Source organism: Leuresthes tenuis, unplaced genomic scaffold, assembly GCF_036924035.1.
Source record: "Leuresthes tenuis unplaced genomic scaffold, fLeuTen1.0.hap1 SCAF_8, whole genome shotgun sequence".
Classification (NCBI taxonomy): Eukaryota; Metazoa; Chordata; class Actinopteri; order Atheriniformes; family Atherinopsidae; genus Leuresthes; species Leuresthes tenuis.
In genome coordinates this window covers 9,413,514-9,433,146 of record NW_027325362.1, presented here as the reverse complement: position 1 = coordinate 9,433,146, position 19,633 = coordinate 9,413,514, and the positions used below count along the sequence as shown (strand labels likewise).

The following is a 19,633-nucleotide window of genomic DNA, read 5'->3' as shown; positions in this document are numbered from 1 at the left end:
TGCTGGACCTGGACCAGTTCGATACATGACTCATGACGCCATTGTGCCAAAGAGGGAGCGGTACCAACTGTCTGCAGACAAGGATAATGTAGGTCATTAATATAATCTAGCTTTGTGATTCTTTGGCTGTTAGCGAAGTTAGGGTGTCATAACTTACAATGCGTTGATGTTGAAATGAAACCTTGGGGAAAACGTTTCAGAGATGCAGTCGTGAATTAAACTGCCAGTGAAGTATTTTTCTGTCAGTCTGGTGTGAGGTAGTGGCAGCTTCTAACCTCTGAGCTGTACTCTCCCTCATACTTTAATATTTGATGTATGTTAAGTGTAATTTGTGTCCAAAGATTGCCATGTTAGCACAAAGCTGTGAAACGTTCTCAAAAGAAGCCTGATAATGAAAAGAGGTTCACTCCAACCCTCAAAAACCAGCTGATCAGAAGTGTAAAGACGGGGCTGAGAAGGGCTCCATTGTTTCTCATGTTTGTGAAATTATGACCGAAGCACATTTCATTTAGACCTCAGGAAACCACGTCAACTGTGAAAAAAGGGCATAGTGTGTCTTCTTTAAATTAAAAGATATTTTGTTTACTATTGAGTCTAACTGTATCAAGTGGATAGTTCAGGATGACAAGTTCACCATTTCTCTGCTTTGTTCTGCGACTGTTGGGTTCATCTATGCACAGCAGCTCGTTCTCATTTGAGACATTTAAAGTTGTGACTTTTGAGCTTTGAAAGATTTCTCTGCACTTTTTAAACGGTGGTCGTAAAGAAAACTATTCTTTTAAGATATTCTTTGTATAATGGCATAAAGAGACGTTTGTCTGTTCAAACCCAACACAGAACAGATCTGAGAGGGTGTCAAGACTTTATTGGTTCAATGCAGCATCAGTGCACACACACACATGAACCTTGACTCACTGCATCAAACCAGTTGGTATAAAAAAAATTTTTTTTAAAAACAGCTTTATTCATGCTGTAAATACTTATTTTTTACTAATATATTTTCATAAAACCACAAAACTCACAGTTTATGCAAACAATCTTGATCATAGTGAGGGTGAAGAAGGTAACAGGGGCCATTTCCACCTTGACAAGCACCGCCGTGAGCATGAAAACCACCAGGATGACCGTCAAGCTGCCTGAGATCCGCAGCTTCTGAGGAATCCTGAAAAATAGACACATAAATGTAGAAGATCCAATACTGCAGAGCATCAGTTTCTGCACAAGCACTGACCAACATCAGCCATGACCAGTTAAAAACATTACGCAGGAGAAAAAGAGTTGCACAATAAAGCAAAAGGTGGGAATAAAAGAGTGGTAGTTATCCTGACTTTTAGAGAGAATTAAATCCTTTCCATGAACAATGTCAAGTTAGTGGAAAATAAGGCTGATGAGTTAGTTCCAATGAGGAAGCATTTGCTCTGGAAAAAAAAAAGAAACTAAAACAAAGTGTTGTGAGAAAGAACCAGCAGGACAAAGAAGGTCAGGAGGAAGAAGACCGGGGTAGGTGGAGAACATAAACAGCAATATTTAGGTTGTTGTTAGGTGTGTTTTTGACCCCAATCCTGAACTCTCAGTCCAAGTCTAATTAAAGCAAACACGGCAAAGGTATAAAGTCATGACAGGGGTCATGTTACATAAAGGGGGTCACAGGGTAACAGGAGGAAATGCCTTGAAGAAAGTTGATTGTGTGCATTGTATGAAATATCCTGGGTAACATAAAAATCAGTCGCTGTGTTACAAAAAGAAATCATTAAACCGTTAATGAACGCTAAAACGAGTCTCACGCTCTTTCAGTTGAACTTTTGACTGCACAAATTTTTGTTTATTCTCGTTTAACATCTTTGTACGTAATGCATGTGTAACAGTCAGCGACTGATACGGCCATCTCACTTATCAAAAAATAACCAGGAGCTTTCCATGTGTGTTCTTTATCTGCATCAGAAACTGCAGCCTCCCGCATCTTTCCACTGGTGGGTTTACTTCCCTCACAGTAAATCCCGAGGTCTGGAAGAGCCCATGTGTTTTCAATAGCATTTACATCTTGTGAGAAGGGAGTTGGGTTGTTATTGGCTCAACTTTGAGGAGTTTGCGTGTTATCCAAACAGGAGATTATTTCCATGCACTTGATGAAATGCTGACCAGCAAACAGGTCATCAATTAATGCTGCAGACTTCTTTCTGTGTGCTTGCTGCAGGAAGATACCTTGTAGAAAGCTAAAGAAACATTGTTTAATAATTATCTGTGTTTTTCAGTTGTGTCTTGAGAGGATGAACTTGATATGCCGACCTGATAAAAGATTTAATCAGTGTGCCTCCATGGATTAGAACAAAAATTAAACTGCAAAACTAAGAATAAACAGACAAATAAAATCCTCAGTGGGCCTGACTCAGCTGACATTTTGGACCAAAAGGGACATGACTGAACTCTGGCAACTCAAGTTCTCTTCTAAACAAAACAATGGCTCAGTTTGAGCTGAACACGAGGGGAGGACTTTTCACCTTTAACTGGTAAACTTTCTACAGGACTCATCTGCTCACTGTGCAAAGGACAAAACTCCAGCAGATTTACTTGGGTTTTTATTTATCTTGTAAACTAATACTTTACTCTGTGACATTTTTATAACTTATAACTGTATTTTTTGTGTTTATGACCAAATAATTAATTAATAATACAGTCATGATTTAACAAATATAAAAGCCTGACATCAGAAGTTGATTTAGGCAGCTGCTTTTCAGTATCAAGTTTAAAAGTTTAGTACCACAAATTAGTTCATTACATAAAAAGATACACAACCATATTGCCAGATAAGTATAATCCCTTACGAGCACTCATTAGGTACCTTGAACAAATAAAGAACTGACAAAACAGAGGCAACTGTCTTTGGAAAGAAGAATGATTAAAAACGCCTGTGCTTTATTTTAGTCTGTAAAGCTAAAAACCACAAACCAAGCCAGATATCCGAGTTCCAGTCTGGACTCGGACCTGAACTTCAACAGCAATATGAAATGGATTAAATGACTAATGTCTCAAATGATTCATATTATTTGGGATTACTTGCTTGATTTAATTTCAAAAGCTGGTCCGTGCATCAGTAGACTTGATTACTGTAACAGTGTTGGCAGCAGCTGACGCTCGAGTCCTCACTTAGACCAGAGATAGACCAGAACACACAAGGAAACACGAATCTATGGGATCGGTTTCTTTTCTTTTGGTCGGAGTGTGTCAGTGAGCAGAAACACGAGTACCTCTGGTGTATGAAGGAGTTGAGGCAGGTGAAAATGAGCAGGGGCACCATGGCACACAGCGTCATCACGTTGTTAAACTTTGACTGCAGCACGTTGGGAGTATCTACAAAGGTCTTGTTGACCGTCAGATTGGTTGAGAAGCCAGTTGGTGTGTCCTTCAGTCTGCTGGTGAAGTACTGAAAAAACATGGAGCAACACACATTCATTACACTTGTCCTCTTGCTACTCAACAGTTAAACTTTTTTAAGAAAGACCTGAATAGACCTCTCTTCCTCGTGACAGTAGGAGTTTTGCATTAATCCACATCAGTTTGAACTATAAACTGTGTATGTTCAACAAGAAAAAGGTTAGAGTTATGCTAGACGACACAAATAACCATCTTTATGGTCCAGGTCTTATAAGTGAATCTGTTTTTCTTTTTTTAAACTTTCATTTCCTCCATCATAACAACGATACAGTTTAAGCGTGACCTTTAAGGTAAACCCACATAATATTGCACATAACAAAACCTACATTCCACATTTAACTCCAAGTTAACCCTCTGAAGCTCAAGAAGAATTTCTGGGATTAGAGACTAAACCACAGCAACAGAAATGCACCTGGCTGCAGTCATTTCAGCCGTCCTGAGTGAAAGGTAAACAAATAACCTTTGTTTCCTTTGAGATAGGTGACCTTCCTCCAAGCAGAGCCTAACCTTTCAATTAACTAACCGAAACGGGCTGGTCTCCTACTCCAAGGATTCACATTCAGGGGATTAAAAGCATTCTTAAACCTACCATTGCTGCAGTCATGAAGAAATTCCACGGTAGGAGAGTTCCCAGACCCAGGATGAAGAAAATGATCCACACTGCATTGTATCTGGGAAAGCAGCAAAAGGAAATCTACATGAAAGTGCATCAATCAAGTCATTCATCTTTGTATCAACAATCTCCAACTACTTATTCTCTGGCTCTCATCCAAGCCTCATTTTGAGCATGCAGTTGTGAAACTAAAAGAACACAGAAAAACAGCCTTTCTTCCATTTTTGAATAGCTTCTCTTACTTGTCTCGAGGTGCGTTGATGGCCGTCATGATTCACAGGCTGTTGAGGCTTCAGTGCTTGATTGAGGCAAAACAGGGTCTGCAATGATCAGAAAGACACAATTGTTTCCAAAACCTGCCAGCACAGACATTTTCTGTATAAGCAGCTACCTACGTATTCCTCCTATATGCAGATATTTACACAGCAATTTAATAATGAGCTGTTTCCAGGGGTTATTGTGTAAACCACACACTCCGTGTTCGCCACTCCTCTGAATTGCATTTGTTTGAGGCATGTTTAGACATTGTTTTCCACTGTTAACTTCTTGTATTTATAAAGTTGGTAACAAACTAATGCTGTGAGTTAATTAATTCAACTTGTTATGTTATTTTGCAGAGAAGGTTAAGACACTGTTTATAAAAGCAGGAGCTGAAACTTGGAGCCTGTGCTGCAGAGCAAGATGGCACAAAGGCCGTGGCTTTGCACCACCAACAACCCCAACTGGAAGAGGTCTGTAGTCACTTGCATGTTTTTCTTTATCTCTGGTGAGTCTTAAGCTTGAAAACCTAGTAAAACCCAAACTTTACAACTTTAAGACACCCTTTACCGTCCTCCAGACAACCTGACAGACTTTAAAATGTGATTTCACAGAAACCAAACAACAGACTGATTCAAACAAAGCTACAAGACTCAGTTTAAAGTTTAAAGAACCCCTAAAACTGCAAGACACAAGTTCCACTTCCTAAATTATGTTTGTTCACAAACTTCTCAGCTATTACAGAGCAAGAAAATCCAGCCACAAGAGCATTAAGTGGTCAAACATCCGCCAAACAAGAGATTTCGAAAATGAATCTTGCCGTTTCTGTGGTGAAGTTATGCAGTGGTTGTGAAGCTGAGACAAACTACAGGCCAAAAACACATCTTCGCACCCATACAGCATTCCTCTCACATGTGGTAAATCAAATATGACAAACAGGAAAAAATGCCAATGATCGGTCCATATTAACCTTACAAACAAACTTACTTAGAGAAGATATCGAGCACAGACGGAGAGTTCTTCCTTCCACTCAGCAGATGCACAGCGAGGAAAAGCTGAACAGCCTCCGAATGCTTGATTTTATACCATACAGAGGTTTAGTGGGTTGACACCCAGTTTTCAGCTCATTGGAACTGCCCCTCTCTACATCTCAGTGTCCATCTCTCTCTCTCTCTCTCTTGTCTCTTGACCCTGTTCTCCTCGACTCCACCCTTCCTGTACTTCTTTATATTTACATTCCTTGTATGCATGTGTAACACTTCTTGGCATCCAGATGTCAGCTCCTAGATTAATAGTAATAAGTAATAGGAGCAATAGTTGTTTCTTACCTCTCACACTGTTAGTCTCACCACCTCTAATGCATCTACCTTCCCAGCTGTTGTTCTCTTTTGTTCAGTTCATATTCTATTGTCCTCTCTTTCGGGCACATCAAGTCTCAGACTAAATCCCCCCTTTTGATCTCATCATCTTAACACATCTGACACTGTAATGCGCCTTATAATGCCCTCCCTCAGAGAAAGTTTCCTCCTGAATCTAATAGGGTACTCATGTTCAGATAGTTGTGAAACTCCTTCACCAAACAGAATGAGCTCATTTGAAGACAGGAGAAATATGGGAATGAGAGCAGCTTTGTTAGTTATTCCCTTGTATCCATAGAAGCTTAACTTTGACTTGTCTTGGTGAGCATATTCATGCAGGAGTGATTTAGTGACAGCCAGATTATCTGGTTGTGCGTTAGTCCATTACTGAGAAGCTCGATTTTGGTTTAGACTCGCATGTTTGCGTGCATTTTCGCTGTCCCAAAAAAGGAAATGCATTCAGTATATTAGCAGCAACTACACGTAAGCCAGGTTTCAAAGTTTCACCTGCATATATTTACAGTCTAATAATATTCAGCCAACAAGAAAGCAATGTCAAAAAATGCAAAGAAACTCAAAAGACGGAGTGACTTTCATTCTGGAGAGCACGTCTGGGACGTCCACTCTTCCTGTCTGAACAGTGCTGCGAGCCCCCGCCTCACAGTAACATTTAGACAGACAAGTTTGACTGATATAAATGTGAAGACGAAGGTGTTGTTCGGCCTCCATACAAGCGACAAACTTCTCACTACTGCGAACCACAGACTCACTATGACGCTAGCAGAGAGAGAGCAAAAACGTGGGCATTGTTGGCATCGAGTAGCTGCTGTAGCTCAGCTGTGTTGTGGATATAAAGGCAACAAGTTGCCAGTGAGGCAAGACAAGTTGTATCCTGTCGCAGCATATAAGACCCGACTGAACTGCTGCTTCAGCTATAAGCTCAGTTACTTTTTCTTGATGACAATGTGCACCTTTATTGAAGGCAGTATTTCAAGTATTTCCTGTATTTCCAAGTATTTCCAAAGGCCACCGTTATAATAGAGTAATGCAGAGCATTTATTTCAAATTGGGAAAACTGTTGTTTCAGGAGATAAATAGATAAACTAAATATGACAAAGAAAAAAACCTTCAAAATGGTTAAACAGATTAAAGAGATGTCGAGCTTACACAGCAGAAATCATGAATAATACACACTTCTAGTGTGTTGAAATAAATGATTAAACGTACCACAGAAAGGGGAGAAAAGGGAGCCTCAAACACTGTATACAGTCAAATTAAACCCTGAAGTTAAAAGACAGGAGAAAATACAATCCAAAGAAAGATTAGGGTGGCATGAGTAGTTAAGCTCACCAGTAGTTTCCTCCTAATGTAAAGCAGGTAAGGAGGACCTCTCCTTTTGTTGTTATGGATGAAGCTGAATTCCAGATAAGCTCAAATGTGTTTGGGACCGCATTAGTTACACCTATTAGATTTAATGAGCAACACTGAAGGAAAACATAACATGTATGACAACTACTTAGATAACTCAAAACAATCTAATCTAAAAGTTAGATTACGCTGAACTCACTCAGGGAGTCACAGACCTCAGTATTTGCAAGGCATACGTTCTTGTTGCTTATAGACACGATGAATCGATTGGTTGATATGGCTGGTCATGAGTATGCCATGAGTGAGCACAGACAGTCCTCTATATGAAGGAGGCCAACACACGATAACTCATTAGGTATCACGCATCGCAACAACACGGGACTGCTATGGCAGACATTAACTGAGAGACCACTGTCTGAGAGAGGTCTGTGTGGAATGCAGGATGGGAAAAGGGTTCACCTTTAGGATAACAAGACATGAAAACTGTGGACAGAATGGCAGGTCAGGAGCTCCCATCCCCTGCTGAACTCTTTGATTCCTCAAACTCTCCCAATCGCCTCTAGAAGATTTTTATTTATTTTTTTACGTTTTTTTTTGGTGGCTTTCTCCACAGAAGAAAGACCTTATTTGACCTGGAGGCTTCAGTCATTTTCAATCTTGAACTAGCTTAACCCAGACCAAAGCACCTGCTTCACAATTTCTCAATCTTCTGCCACCTCTCTCCTCTGGTTGCCATAGAAAATTTGCATGTAATCTCACTGCTCGGCTCAGTGAAGCCAAACATTATTCATAGGGAGCGGCATTACAGAACCCCAGTAAGTTGCAGTTTAAAGTATACAGACCGAGTCGTGTCCCAAATCCTTGTAGGACAAACCATTTCAAAGCGGGTCTCAGAGGAGCCTCAGTGAATGGAGAAGAAACATTAGCCATGAGAGGAATAGCTCAGATATATGTGACGTGATTAAGGAGTTCAGATACACGGGTTCTGGGGAAATGTGAGTGTCAGAGAGTCATAAATACCTTACAATAGTTTTTAGTGTGGTGTGGACATGTCAGATGTGCACAGGATTAAAAAAAAATAATAATAATAATTATGGTTATTGTGATTTTTATGGTTCTATAGGTATCGAGACATTTAACTAAAGCAAGTGATATGGTAGAGAAGGGAAGGCTTACTGTTTGAGACTTTGAAAATCAAGTATGCCTCTCTCAACCTCCTCATCAGCATGAGCCAGCTGGCAAAGATCGCTGAAACGATGCCCGCCGCGCACACACACACCTACACCCACACACACACACGCACACACCTACACCCACACACACACTCACACCCACTTTACAGTATGTGCAGTGGTACACTTTCCCATTTTCATTGGCTGGCCTCTCGGTGAAAGTCAACAAACAGCGCCCTTAAGAACAAAGATTTAACTTGCTGTGACTGGAAGTTACCTTTTTCATTATCTTATAACAAGGCACAATTTTTTTTTTTTTTCTAAATCTTCTAATCCTCTCAAACCCAATCTGATGGCAGCTGCGTCCAAACTTTCAGTGTTGCAACACAAACCGGATCTTTTTGGTTTCATGCAATGTTACAAGAAAAAGTAAATAATCTTGATTATCGATTTGATTGATTTGCAAACGAATGTCTCCCCTATAAATGAAACTACTGGATACAGTTACGAGTAGAAGAATTGAACAAAATAGCAGAGAATTTTCTAAAGGAAATGAGCTTCTCTGGTGCAAATAGTGCAGGACTGATGCAGTTCCACAGGTCTGCTGGAGCACTTCGATTAACTTCAGCCCCTGGCAGAAAAGATGGAATCACCGTACTTGGAAGATGTTTGTTCAGCTTTTTTATTCTGTAAAGGAATAAATAAAGCACAGATAGGGCTCTAAATATTATATTTGATAGCTGGACAATCTTGAGTTTGTGCGACATACCTCAGCATTTTTTGTAAAACCATAATTTTTTTGCATTTTTTTTTCAGATGAAACAGAGGACATTCATATGGAATCCCCTTTTAAAATAAACAGCTGAACAAATCTAAATATACAATTAAACCTGGAGGTAAAGCAAGGTGCTCGTGGAACTTTGTGAGCCTTACATTTAGCTGATTGGCAGGAAACATGTTTCATTGAAAGGATTATAAAACTCAACTGAACTGTGGTAGAAGTTGTTTGTTGTTCTCAATCAGCTGTTTGTGAAATCTGTAGCAACATGCGGGTCTACTAATGAAGTGTCGGGACAGAAAACTAATGCAGACTACCTACAATGCAGAAAATGCACAACTAATTATATGAAAAAACAAATGCTAAGAAACAGGAGTCAATGTTTGTGACCGTATTATAAGAAACTGGGGGAAGGAAATGGGACTTACAACCAGAAAAGCCAAATATAAACCATCATAAACACCTAAAAAAAAAAAGGACTGAAGTTCAAATGTTGTCACAGTATAAAGCTCTTACAGGGTCACCTTTATTCCTGAGCTGAGATGTGGAATAGTTTGATGTTGGTCATATCAGAATCACTTTTATTGCCAGGTATGTAAACACACACAAGGAATTTGACTCCGGTTTCACTTTGCTCTCTTGGTACAAACAGATAAAGCAGAGACATAAACAAAAACTATGTACATGTAAAAAAGCTAAGAAGGAGCACAAAAGACACAAACAGAGGACACATTTCGTATGTATAAATCTGATCTCTCTGGTTTTACACCAGAAGTAGTGACATAATACATTTAACAAGATTTACAGAAGCTACACAAGATTGCCGAAACCAATTCAATAGGATTTAATGGCCATTTAATTAAAGCAAACTTCACACTAGAGACACATCGTGAGTGCAGAAAACTCAATGAACTTGCTAACAGCAGGACAGAAATCTGCACCAACGCATTGATTTCTCACGCCATTGATTTCGACACTCAACCATCGTCCAACGTGTGCTTTTAATGCAGGAGAAACGAGACAAAAGGGATGTTGTGCACAATGTCCCCTTCTGTGTTTAGAGGCCACACAGAAACCGGATGTGCTTTTCCAGCGTAAACAACAGCAGACAAGACATTGATCGGTGTGTAGTGGACTGATCGCTCTCTGAGTAGTTTCAAGTCTCTACAAGTTATCTGGACACGAGTTGATAAAAACTGTAATTCGTACCATATAACTTAAGAGTCCAGAAAGATATAGACTGTACAGTTCAATCTAATTATCACAACAACATCTGTCACTTTTAGCACGATACAGTGATCATTGTTCCATTGTTTCTACATGGCCAACGCACACAAAGATACGCAGTTACATAACCCGCAGCTTGCTCAACAGCCCAAGTCAAGAACATCGAGGAACACATTACAGCTCTGTTGCGCTGCACTAACTTTACATCCCTTGTTTTTCTCCTTCTCTTCTCTCAAAGGACAATACAACCGACAGTCGTAACTCTGAGGAGAACACCTGCAGAGTCTCCAAAGTCTGACCAGAAATCAATGAAGAACATGTGGCTTCAGGTTACCCAACCCTGAAAATGTACCGTAAGCTTCCTTCAACTATTCCCTCATAGAGAAAACTGACCATGTTTAAGAAGGCCTGGTCTCTTATATGACTAATGATGACAGTATATTATCAAAGTAATCATGATGGCATAAAATGACTGAACTGAAACTGTACAAGTTCACATGCGAAGACGGCCTCTTGTAAATGTTTGACTCTACCACAGCAGCCACAACAGTCAACAGTCTGATAACAGGTCTGTTCCAATGTGCTTGCATCCAGAAATGCTTTGATAAAAATGCACCCTGTGTACTCTCCATGTACTCTTGATAACGTAGGTGCAAGAGAAGGAATGTTAGCAATCTCAACAGACTTTAGGACAGGATCAAATGTATCTGACAAATCATAAACAGAGAAACAAGGAAAATGCTCATATTTGGCTGCCACAAGAGAATGTTTGAGTATTTCCGTTTGAGGCATAACTGCCCAATTCTCATTATTATGAAACAGTGTTATTCGGTACTCAGAAAGCTCCCAACAGCGAGTATCGATGCATCTCCGACGGCTGTGGTGCAGTAGAAGTCGAGCTCTGACCTACAGTCACTTTATTTAGAAGGTGCACTCATTCCAACCCCTCGTCTGCATCATAATTGAGTTTTTAAATCTGGAGGTTGATCCGACAGGCCGTGGCAGCTTCCATGTCAGCGACTGATTGAAATACTACTGTCAGATTAAAATAAATCAAATCTGAGCAAAAGCTCCTGCGTAATACTGTCAGGCTCCTCTGAAAAACAGAGAAATAAACACAGAAAACAGGAAAAACAGACTGGCCTGAAGTGAAGGGGGCAGAACTCCAAACAAAACACAAACTTTAGTTTTCCACACGCTGCTCGTCTCAAGCAAGTCACAACAAGAACATTCAAAAATCAAACACGTACCTAAACACCATCTCAATCACTGTTATCACGCTTTGTAAGTAATGCTTTGTCAGATGGAGATGCAATAAGGAAACACACAAAAGATGAGGAAACAATAGCCTGAGAGAGGGAATTGGTATTTGATAAGAGACTACTTCTAGTAATCCATGCCAAAAGTAGGGCAGACGATAAAAGTCTGCGAAAGCATCGCCTTCACCATGATTCACCCCTCCCTCCTTGACTCACCAAATCCCTTCCCGCCACTCTGGCAGAGAACAAACAAAGCCCAGCACCAGCCGCACGTCTTTATCGTTGGTTCAAGTGATCTGGCTCATAAACCGGCAGCTTCACACATCACCATTCGTTTCCTTTGAGGAGTCTGCTCAGCCAAAAAAAAGTAACACTTTGTTCTGCTTGCATGAGCAATAAAGAACAACTCGAAGGCTGACTCATGAAACAGGTGAAGAAACTTAACTCCCACTCCAACTGTAAGGCAGATGTGCTGGGTCAGTGGTGCCGTCCCATCTGCTGTTCAGTGAAAAACAAAGCCACCACTCTTCTCCTTGCCTCAGGGTCAGCAGAGTCACAAATATAGCACACACACGTGTGACGTGGAGCCAGGCCAGGGAACACATTACCATTCAATCAGAGGGCGACCTCTACTCTCTACTCATTCAGACAACCCTAAAACCTCAAGTACTTAGCTCGTCATTCAACCACATGCTACAAAAACACTACACCTGACATTTAAAGCAGCTGCAGGTATACGACCTGCACCATCACTGACCTACTAACAGACAGATCTGACACATATTTGTCATTATTTAATCACGCTGCAGCAGGAATGTTGAAGCTTCTTGTTAAAACCTCACTTGGGTTTCAAATCATCGCCGACATGCTGATAAACCCTGAATGGTCTCCCCTCTTATCTCTGCGACTGTTGTGTCCTGTGATGCAGTAAGCTTTAGGACCGCGTGCAACCATTCAAAACGTCATTAAAAAACGCACGTGCTGTCAGACAGCCATGCGACCCGTGATTCACCACACGCTTCGGTTCGGATTCACACCTTTTGGGTTTGAAGACTACATCTTTACGTTTGTAACGGTGTAACAACACCGTTTGTAACATTTAACTCAAAAGGCAGAAAAGGTTCAAATCAAACGGTACAGTATGAAGCGTTACAACGAGCACCTGAGACAACGCTTCTACTTCAGCACCGCTTTAGTGCTCTAACTTAATCATTGCGCTTGGGTCTCCAGATGTGTTTTACTTCAGCACTGAATTTGACAGGTCACAGAATTTGTTGTTACACCGGCTCGCTACATCGGCGGTTAAGCTAACGCTAACAAAACCCGGCAAAATTAACCACGTTGGCGCTAAATTCAAGATAATCGGAAGAGGAAGACAGGCATCGAGCACAAAAAATAAATAAACTAGGCGCCACTGCCTTCATGTCTGTCTCTTCGAGACAGTTACAGATGCTAAAACAAGTCATCCAATGTAAAAATGACACAGAAAGGCAGATGATGTTATATTTTCAGTTAATTCGTCAGTACAGGACAGTTTTTGAGCTCAATACAAAATTCGAATCACCCCCGTTCCTTCAGGAAAACGGATAAATCTAGGCTGAGAGCAGCTTTTAGTCAGTTAAGGTTACATTTTATTAACCACAGAGAAACCACTTCTTACCTTGTTAGAGTCAGCGCGTGCTTGCTGAGTTTGACGCGGAATAAACATCCACGAAAAAAAAGAGAGATTCACACTCCTTCGTAAAATTGAGCTCCTCCTAGCAGCCGCTGCTCCTTGAGCTCTTCACATCATCAGTAATGAGTCTCTAAAGCTTTTATGCGCAACATTTCAACAAAAAACAGCACTGCAGAGACAGTTACTTTTAATTTCCTCATATGCTACATTTAAAAACAGTTTTGTTGTACTTTTCTGCTACTTTGTGTCAGATCCATTTGGCAACACATGGTTTAAACATTGTACTTGTTATTCGACAGCATTTTTTGATAACCTTAATTTATCAGAAGATTAAGATTAATAATACAAACTACAATAAATAGCTAAAATATAATAGAATATTAACAAACTAATAAAGTTGTTAACATAAGCCCAAACTTCTGAAATCAATAATTTGGTTACTTTAGTTTAATTTTAATGCTCGCCAATTACGCTTATCTTATACTAAATCATAATGTAATATTTTCTTCTTGTTACAGAATACATTGTTTCAGCGCTCTGGTTAAGCTCTGGTTTTTCTATAATCTAAGACGTAAGAACTGCTTGGAAGGGGTAATAGTTCACTTTCCGAGTTTCCATGAAGTACCCCCAACACTTGAGACAGAGAAGGGGGGATTTTGTAGTACAATTATTTTAATGTGGGCTGACATGTGTCATTCACTGCTCAGCACTTTCCAAATCTGTGCTCCTTCAAAACATGCTTTACACCAAAAATACAAATGAAGCATTGACGGTGCAGCTTCATGACACCTTTGATGTAACAGACTCCACTGCCTTTGAACTTTTAAAACAAAGGTTTTACAAGGTGGTGTTATTGAGGCCTTGTTAAATGATTAAATGCAGGGATTTTATGGAGAATAAAGCCAATGAAAAGTCTGAGAACCTTTTCATGCTGTGGTTTTTGTGGTCCTTGAATTTGGTAACAACTTTTCAGGAGATCAGGCAGAATGGTTTTCCAAAATTCTTGAAAGAGTTTATTTATGGGCTAAAAAGTATGTGTTGGCTGCTGAATCTTTATTCTGCCGTCCATATTTACACATCTGAAATGGGTTTATATGGAGTGTGAAGGCCAAGCATTTGAGGCAGTGTGTTTTCACTCTACTTCATGGCAAAATGACACAACCGAGCACAATGGGTGTGTTTTGGCTCACTGTCCTGTTGAGAAACAAATGATGGCCTCAATTAGCTTAATCCGGACGGGATGGCAGGTATCTGGTTTACTGTTGCCTTTAGTTAAGAACAGAAACGGCACTACCTGCAAAGCCCCTCAACATCTTCATGCCCTGCTGGACGGAGCCAAACATGCAGATACCAGCATTTATCTCCACTGGAAACTTGAAAAAACATTTATTTCTCCCAACACATCACATTTGAAATGCACATTTGAACCCTTCTGTGTCGTTTTTTGGTCAGCCAGTATTGTAAAAGGAGGTGTTTTGAGATAAATGATGATATTTTCCATACCCTAAGTAGCTTTTGTCCCGAAACCTAACCAAATAAACTAAATTAAACTAACTGGCAAGGCTCAAGGCTCTCAAGGAAGGAAAGCTAAGTGAAAATCCAGTCCTCCTCCTCATGGAGGCTTTTGACACTCTTTCAGAAGCAAACATGTCACATGTCAAGTGCACGTTGGAGTCAAATGTCACAGGACACCAAGTGTGAATGCTATAGAGGCTTGTTTAGAACCAGCAATCTCATATTTGGATGTGGAAATCATAATAAAACAGAAAGAAATAACACAAAGTCTACCATTTGGAAGCTGCAATCAAGGCCGATTTCAACCTTGAGGAATTTGAAATATGAGATTTGTCATTGTTGTCTTCAGTATTGTTCTACAACAGCGGAAAATAAAGAAAAAGCCTTAGAATGAGTGGTTGTGTCCAGATGTTTGCCTTGTCTTATAGGTGTATATATAAAACACTTAATCGTATAAGTCAATTTTATAAAAATGTGGATGTTTTTACAATATTTTGGCATTTTACAAAAAAACTTAAAATCTATTCATAGATTAAATGAGCAAAATTATTTTGGTTGAATAAATGAATAAATGTAAAAAGTCAATCTATGTGATCACATGATGATAAATCATCTAAAAATTCAATATTTTCACAGAGAATTCGTGATCATTGGTCAGTGGAAGCAATAAATAAACCAATGTTTCATTTAAGAAGACAGAGTCCTGGTTGCTTGGCTTTTCTTCTTTGTGTGACGCAGACAGAGAAGAAGTAATTTCCTGTAGCAGCAACACGTTGTTCTGATGTAAGATAAAAGCCACAACCCCAAAACCCAGCAGCACATGGAATTTAAGTGCCCCATATACTTTTATATCGTACTTATGTTCAACTTGTTGACATCCCCAAAGCTTCATGATCCAATAAGTGATGAGTAGCTGCCAGTTGATGGAGAGAAAATACACAGACATTACTGTTCGCATGAATACAAATAAAACATGTTTGAGAAGGCGTGGAGGAAGTCAGTCATGTAATGTATCCATTAGTTACACATTAGAATAGCTGAACAAATGCATGTCAGTACAGGCAGAAGGATAAGTGTGGTCTGAGGATGAGTAAGGACAATGAAGCAGAAGACAGAGAGCCCCTGAGGGGGTTTGTATCCATGTGATAGGAGAAAATTGGTAGGAAAATCTTGATATTATAAGAAACAAATGTCTTATTAAATGAAAAAGTACAATCAGTCAGTTTCTGTTATGCAAGACGTTGAAGTAAACATGCTACAGATCTCTATTTTCTTTCAGGGAACAGCTTGTTTTCCCAAGTGTGTGCAAGAAGTCACACCAATGTATCATCTCATCTCAACACGTGCATCTGTCCAACTGCCGTGCCAAGACATTGTTTGGAGACGTGAGTCTGAACACACTAAGAGCTGCTCTCTGCTGTTTACTCATATAGTCGTGGTAGATATTTAGTCACCCACACCCTGTCTCCCTCCTGCCTAAAAAAAGCTTTCTGAGGTTTTGGACAGACACCATCTATGAGAGAGAGTGAGAGCAGTCTGCCTGCGCCCCCGCAAACCCAGAACCCAACGAGGAGGGGTCCAGCTGCATAGAACTGACGAACTTCTGTCTGTCTCTGCTGGCGTGAAAACACAAGACGCATAAGGAGGGCATTCAAATAAGTTACTGTGATGTAGATAAATATGCCTGTCTCCACTCTTTCAGTTCCTCTGAGTCTTGTTTACAAGGTTGTGAGGCTAAAAGGGAAAGTCAGTGAGCAGCCGTCAGTAGAGCACGGCCCAACTGTTACTGGGTTTTTCCATGAAGACGGTGGAGACAGAAAATTAAAGAGAAAACAAGAAAGGAATCAAAACAGAGAAATGGAAAAAGAAAGTTTGCCATCTCAAGAAAACACAGTCTTTATCAGACATCCTGCCACATTTCTGGAAATGTGAATTCCCACATCATGCCACATCATGCTACAGCCACAAAAAGTTAAGTCTGGTTATGCCTCATAGTCACAGTTAATCTTAGTTTTGTTTTTTCTCACAGTGCCATAGTCTTGTTAAGTTTGCTATAGTTAAGTGTTTTGGATATCCGGCCCTGTCGCGCTTTCTGTTTTTTGCCTAGCTCCCTGTTTTTTTTTTTTGTTTTTTTGGAAATATACCTTTTCGAACTTAAAGAACTGCATCTGGGTCCTACCTTCCACCGATCCTGACGCATGAAAATGTGAATTTGGACAGGAACTGTATAAAACCCTGTTTACACAAGGTTTTGGATGTTCTTTGAAATGTAAATAAACACAGAATAAATAACGGTTTTTTTTTTTTATCAATTTCACAGAACTAAATAAAAAAATATGTATAGTTTAACCATGTTCCTTTATGACCCATTTTCAGACAAGCTTTAGCTGTCGGACAGATGGCCTCACGTTTGACTCTAGAATACTTTGGTAAAAAGAGGAGTTCATGTTGGACTCAATGGCCGCAACGTGTCCAGGTCCTGTAGCTGTAAAACTGGCCCAAATCAACATTCAAATCTTGAATGTTTTCTACTGGTGAATAAAAGTTCTCTCTGTAGAATGATGGACTCCAAATAGTGGAAACATTCTTCCAGTCCTGCCCCAGATTGATGGGCAGCGATAGTTACTTCTCTAAGATCATTGCTGATGTCTTTCCTCCTTGGCATTGTGTTAACACACAACTGAATGCTCCAGACCAGCAAACTGACAAAACTTCTGCTTTAATAGAGGTGCTCACACTTGCTGACGATCAATTATTCAAGTACATTTGATCAACAACACCAAGTTTCAAGAGTATACTTTGTTTTTCACAGTGCTTCTGCATTATATCTGCTCAGTTTTGTATTTACCTAAACTCCTAGTTATACCCTAGTGTTTATTTCTGGAAAACCGCCCTTTGTCAGTGTTGTGATCAATGGTAAAGGAGATATTGGTCAGAGCCAAACTAGTAATAAACCAAAAAGTCTTCAAATCAAAAAAAGGGCGCTGTTAAACAGGCAATCCTAAATTAGCAAAAACTTTTAAAAAAGCACAACAAAGACAGGTTTCTGGAAAACGGTGGAGGAAGAGGAAAAGATGCACTGGCAAATGGCTGAGGAGACAGGAGAGTTTCATTCCCCTCAGTGTAGACCTTAGAGGGATGAAGGGGAGGGAGAGCTGGGAGGGTTAATGCCAACAGGTGAGCAATTAATAAGAGACAGGTGTGAATTGGGATCAAAGACCAAGAAAACTGAGTATATCTACAGGTAATAATAAGAACAGAAGGAAATTAAATTAAACCAAAGACTAAGAAACTAAGCAAATAACAAAGAAAAAAAATTAATTAAACACATAATGACACTAAACTAGACAAAACAGTGCACAAACACAGTACAAACTCTAACAGAATCTAATAAAGAGGACTGAAAACTACAAAACTCAAACAGAGACGAACCCAAGGTACTAAGAATAAATAAATCGGGGCATAGAACAAAAAACAAAGCAAAGACAACATAGGAAACCAAGAGACCTAAAGGGGAAATAATAAACTAGAATACCAAAAATCTGCAAACTAAAACCTCCTAAATATAACAAAACTGTCCATTAACCTAATTAATGTTGAGATTTTATTCCAAGTGTTTTTAAAAATATCTTATAAATTTATAAATTTAGCAAAATTCTGATAGATTTTTCTCAGTTTTCACATTCAATACCTTACAAGATTTTCTATCAAATAGGGTTGTTTGTATTGTAACTATTTGTAACATTTTGAGTCTGTTTTTATTCAACAACATCCAACCTTTTTGGATTAAAGACAGATAACTGCAGGTTATGAACAGCAGTGAAAATAGCTTCAACTGCAGCTGAGCGGTTGTTCGTATCTTTACCTCTAACTGACTTTTGTACAGCACCTGGTAAACAGCACATCTGCACATGAGTCTGTTTAGGCCTGCCAAAACTGAAGAGCAGCCAAAAACATTCTGTTATTCAAAGCCACTTTTTCATATTAACAGGAAGAAAAACAATCAATTGGTCTTCTTTTTTTTTGTAAGCATGTGTATTGTCAGATGAAAAACTTAACTCCTTCACTTCCTGCTGACCCAGACAGGTCCCTGTTATTCCATTTTTAGAACACAAGATGAACAAATAAACATCACACATGTCTAATCTGAGAATATCCGGTGAAATTTGTGGTATAAAAGGCACACTGAAGGAGAGGAGGAGGAGGGCATGATGTGAATGGGCTGGAAGTGGCTTTCTGACCGCATACTGAGATTTAAGAGAACCACGGTAGAAAGGGCATTCCAGTGGATGGCCTCCTCAGCTAAATGACTCATGAGGCTCAAAGAGAGGGAAGTAAACTAATTTTAGGATTAAGATTTTTTGGGCTCTCTTTGGGAAAGTAAAGGCTGAACTAAAGTGATAAAGACAAGTAAACAAAGAAAATCTCCAGAAGGAATTTTGTAGGTTAACTGGCTCCTCATAATTACCCAAGTAGCCTATTAGAAATCCCACCAACGCTTGAGGGTCTGCAAGATTCATGAACTAGCATGAAATCCCTGTCATGATGGATTTTGCACCAATCTGGTTCTAAGCACACAATGATTTCAGCTCATGGACAAGTCCTCTTAATTGTGGGTTTCTCCTCTTCAGTTGAGATTCAGCAGCTATGAGACCAACATCAGTCACATAAATCTGCACCCACATTCTTCTGTGCAACCACCCAAAATCCTCTGTAAACATCGGAACTGCTCAATTCATTTTGTTCACTCCTCCAACACAAACAAATCTCCTTTATCATTAACTTGGAATGGGCTAAGTGTTGACTTACAGTTTGGGCGCATCTAAAAAATGTAATGTCCCTGCCAAATGTAATATATCTCAGATTTAGTTACCTATAAACTATGAAATCTTTCATTTTTTATGTTCTTTCTTATAAGATAAAGCTCAATAACACCTGTCGTCTTTTCCATCTATCAAAAGACCTTTCGATCATTGAT

General features: G+C 39.6%; 1 protein-coding gene across 3 annotated transcripts in view; it reads right to left on the bottom strand.

Moving 5' to 3' along the window:
- Positions 1-19,633, bottom strand: part of LOC140312878 (equilibrative nucleoside transporter 1-like) — a 40,422-nt gene that overhangs the window by 8,071 nt on the left and 12,718 nt on the right. The window contains exons 1-5 of one of the 3 annotated variants that reach the window (XM_072390747.1): positions 13,126-13,164; positions 4,288-4,365; positions 4,022-4,103; positions 3,246-3,421; positions 1,023-1,162 (exon numbers count right to left, since the gene is read on the bottom strand). In XM_072390747.1, the coding sequence (XP_072246848.1) occupies positions 1,023-1,162; positions 3,246-3,421; positions 4,022-4,103; positions 4,288-4,316 (427 nt within the window). In that variant the 5' untranslated portion in view covers positions 4,317-4,365; positions 13,126-13,164. Of the gene's footprint in view, positions 1-1,022; positions 1,163-3,245; positions 3,422-4,021; positions 4,104-4,287; positions 4,366-5,290; positions 5,373-13,125; positions 13,165-19,633 lie in introns of those variants that run through there. The other 2 variants (XM_072390745.1, XM_072390746.1) reach the window with 2 other exon arrangements.